The 3,138-nt window shown below is 36.5% G+C and overlaps 1 protein-coding gene across 1 annotated transcript; it reads left to right on the forward strand.

The window, feature by feature from the left end:
- On the forward strand, positions 1–2,568 carry LOC107644581 (TMV resistance protein N). The gene is made up of 2 exons (XM_016348469.2): positions 1–882; positions 1,001–2,568. Exons 1-2 carry the CDS (start codon positions 401–403, stop codon positions 1,926–1,928), a joined length of 1,410 nt encoding a protein of 469 aa, XP_016203955.1. The 5' UTR covers positions 1–400; the 3' UTR covers positions 1,929–2,568.

The raw sequence follows: 3,138 nt of genomic DNA on the forward strand, positions 1-3,138 counted from the left end.
TATTGTACTGTATTCCTTTGCCCAGATGAAGAGATCATGAGAGTCTATTATAAATTTCAACAAGCTAAGTAAACAAAAAATGAGAGTTACAAATCTCAATTCTCACATGCATCCAAATTGTTGCACTGTTATTTCAATTTTGTTTAAATTTAGTTTATGCAGCAAATGGCAACACATAGTAATCTCTTCCTTTCTTCCTTGAAGTTAGTTAATCCATCCCTTCAATGAAAAATGTAAGATTACCAATCAAATTGCAGTTTCTGATTGCTTGCTCCGTTGACTGACTTAGTGAGACTCACATAACATCTATTCTCATTCTTCCTTCACTCACTCAATGCTTTCTTTGGTTTTGTGAGAGTCAACACTCCAACAGGCAACCATTCTATCCTTCTTGCTTCTCATGGCACTCCACTCTTCTTCCATAAGCTATGCATGGAAATACCACGTCTTCATTAGCTTCAGAGGCGAAGATACTCGTTACGGTTTTACTGGCTATCTTTATGAAGCTCTTTCTAATAAAGGAATCCACACCTTCATTGATGATGAGGATCTTCCAAAAGGAGATGAAATCACACCCTCACTTCTCAGCTCAATTCAAGAGTCTAGGATTGCCATCATTGTGCTCTCTCCTAACTATGCTTCTTCTTCTTTCTGCTTAGATGAGCTTGTCGAGATCCTTCACTCCGTCAAGGGAAATAATTGGTTGGTTTTGCCGGTTTTCTATAAGGTTGATCCTTCTGATGTGCGCCGTCAAACAAACAGTTTTGGAGAAGCAATGGCTAAACATGAGGAGACATTCAAGAATGACTTGAACAAGGTGAAAAAATGGAAGGAGGCTCTGCATCAAGTGGCTAATTTGTCTGGCTATCATTTCAAACATGGGTAACTTCAATTCGTATATACCTCTTTTTGTAATTGTTTCATTAATCAAAATATCACAATTTTTACATTTTAAAATGTGTCCATGTGTGCGTTTGTATTAACTAGCCTTGTTTGACAGGGTTGGATATGAACATAAGTTTATTAGAATTATTGTGGAAGAAATTTCAAGAAAGATAAGGCGTGAATCTTTGCCTGTTGCTGATTACCCCGTCGGACTAGATTCTCGAGTATCAGAAGTAATTTCACTTTTGGAAATTGAATCTAATGATGCCGTGCATATGGTAGGAATACATGGAGTTGGTGGAATAGGAAAAACAACACTTGCTCTTGCAGTTTATAACTTGATTGCTGATCATTTTGAAGGTGTGTGCTTTCTTGAAAGCATCAGAGAAAATTCAAATAAATATGGGTTGGTATATCTTCAAAATATCCTTCTTTCTCAGATATTAGGAAAGGAGAAAGTTCAGATTGTAGGTGTTAGACAAGGAGCTCCACAAATAGAACAAAGACTTTGTCGAAAGAAGGTTCTTTTGGTTCTGGATGATGTTGATGAACAAGAGCAGTTAAAAGCTGTTGCTGAAAAACCTGAACGGTTTGGTTGTGGTAGCAGAGTCATTATTACAACACGGGACACACATTTGCTAAAACTCCATCGTGTTGAAAGGATATACGAAGTACAAGGTTTAAATAAGAAAGAGTCAATTGATTTGCTTACTTGGAAAGCTTTTAAAATTGATACTGTTAGTCCAAGTTACACAAATATTTTAACTCGTGTAGTAACTTATGCTTCTGGACTTCCATTGACTTTGGAAGTAATAGGTTCTAACTTGTTTGGAAAAGATTTAAAACAATGGGAATCTGCATTAGATCAATATAAAAAAAGTCTCCATATGGTGGGATATCCTTCAAAGTATTTGCCATATGATTTTCAACCAAAGGAACTCTCCATACTCAAGTTGCCCTATGATTTCTCTGTGTCAACCAAGTTGGATAACTTATTTAAGGCAAGTGTACTAAATTCTTTTTTTTTTTCATTTTGCATGTAAGTAAGTCATGAAATTTATTTGTTGACTCGTATTTTCTGTTTTGTATTTTTTCAGAACTTTGTTAAGTTGAAAGTTTTGAACTTTGATTGCAAGAATTCTTTGAAAGAGATACCTGATGTGTCTAGCCTTCAAATGTTGGAAGAATTATCGTTTAAAAAGTGTCCTAATTTAGTTACCGTTCACAGTTCGGTTGGTTTTCTATGTAAGTTAAAATATTGAATGCTAAAGATTGCAACAAGCTAAGGAGTTTTCCAACTGTCATTAAGTTGCCCGCACTCAAAAACCTCTATCTGTATGGTTGCTCAAGTCTCGAGTATTTTCCAGAAATAGCCGAAAGGATGGAAAATGTAACCCTGCTTGATTTGGATGACACTGGGATAAATGATTTGCCAGATTCATTTTGTAACCTTCTTAGGTTGTGGCAGTTGAAAATGAATGGGAATAAAATGTGCACGATACCAAATGTCATTTTCCTGATGCCACGATTGTATTTGCTTGATATCCCCAAAACTGAAGGAGGGGATTCAAGGAATTTCGACTGACTTCCTCCTCTCTTTTAAGTGTGGAACATGATGGTTATCAATGGCTAAGAGAAGGGGGGTTGAACTTAGCCCCCTTTTCACTTGACAATACTTGTTGGTCTTTGAAACTATTTCTCAAAACTTTTTGTCTTTTTATCTCGTAACTAGCCACGAGACTTTTTCTTTTGTCTCGTCTCCAGCCACGAGACTTTTCTTTTTGTCTCGTCAGTCAGCACGAGATATTTTTAGTTTTATCTCCTTGGCAGCAGAAATAGAAATGGAGTAGAGAAGAGAGAGATTTACACCAAGATATATCCTGGTTCAGCTGCTAAGTGCAAGGCAGCCTACATCCAGTCTCCATCACAACAATGATGGAATTTCACTATAATCATTTTTTATTACAAACACTAATTCTCCCTAGGAACTACCATTCGTATATGGGACAAGTCCAGAATCTAATCCCAAACTGAACTTGACTTGGTCACTGCCAAGCTTTCAACTGTAAAGTGCTAACTCAACTTACAAGAGGATTCCCACAGAATCATGAAACACAACACAGATGTACAAAGGACCTCTAAGGACATCTATGACTTTTTCTTTTAATTTTGCACTTTCTGCCTTTTTTCGCTCTATGGCTTTTTCTTACAAATCTCACTGTTTGCCTTTTTTCATAAGACTCAAGACATGAC

This window comes from Arachis ipaensis, chromosome B05 (genome assembly GCF_000816755.2).
Source record: "Arachis ipaensis cultivar K30076 chromosome B05, Araip1.1, whole genome shotgun sequence".
Lineage (NCBI taxonomy): Eukaryota > Viridiplantae > Streptophyta > Magnoliopsida > Fabales > Fabaceae > Arachis > Arachis ipaensis.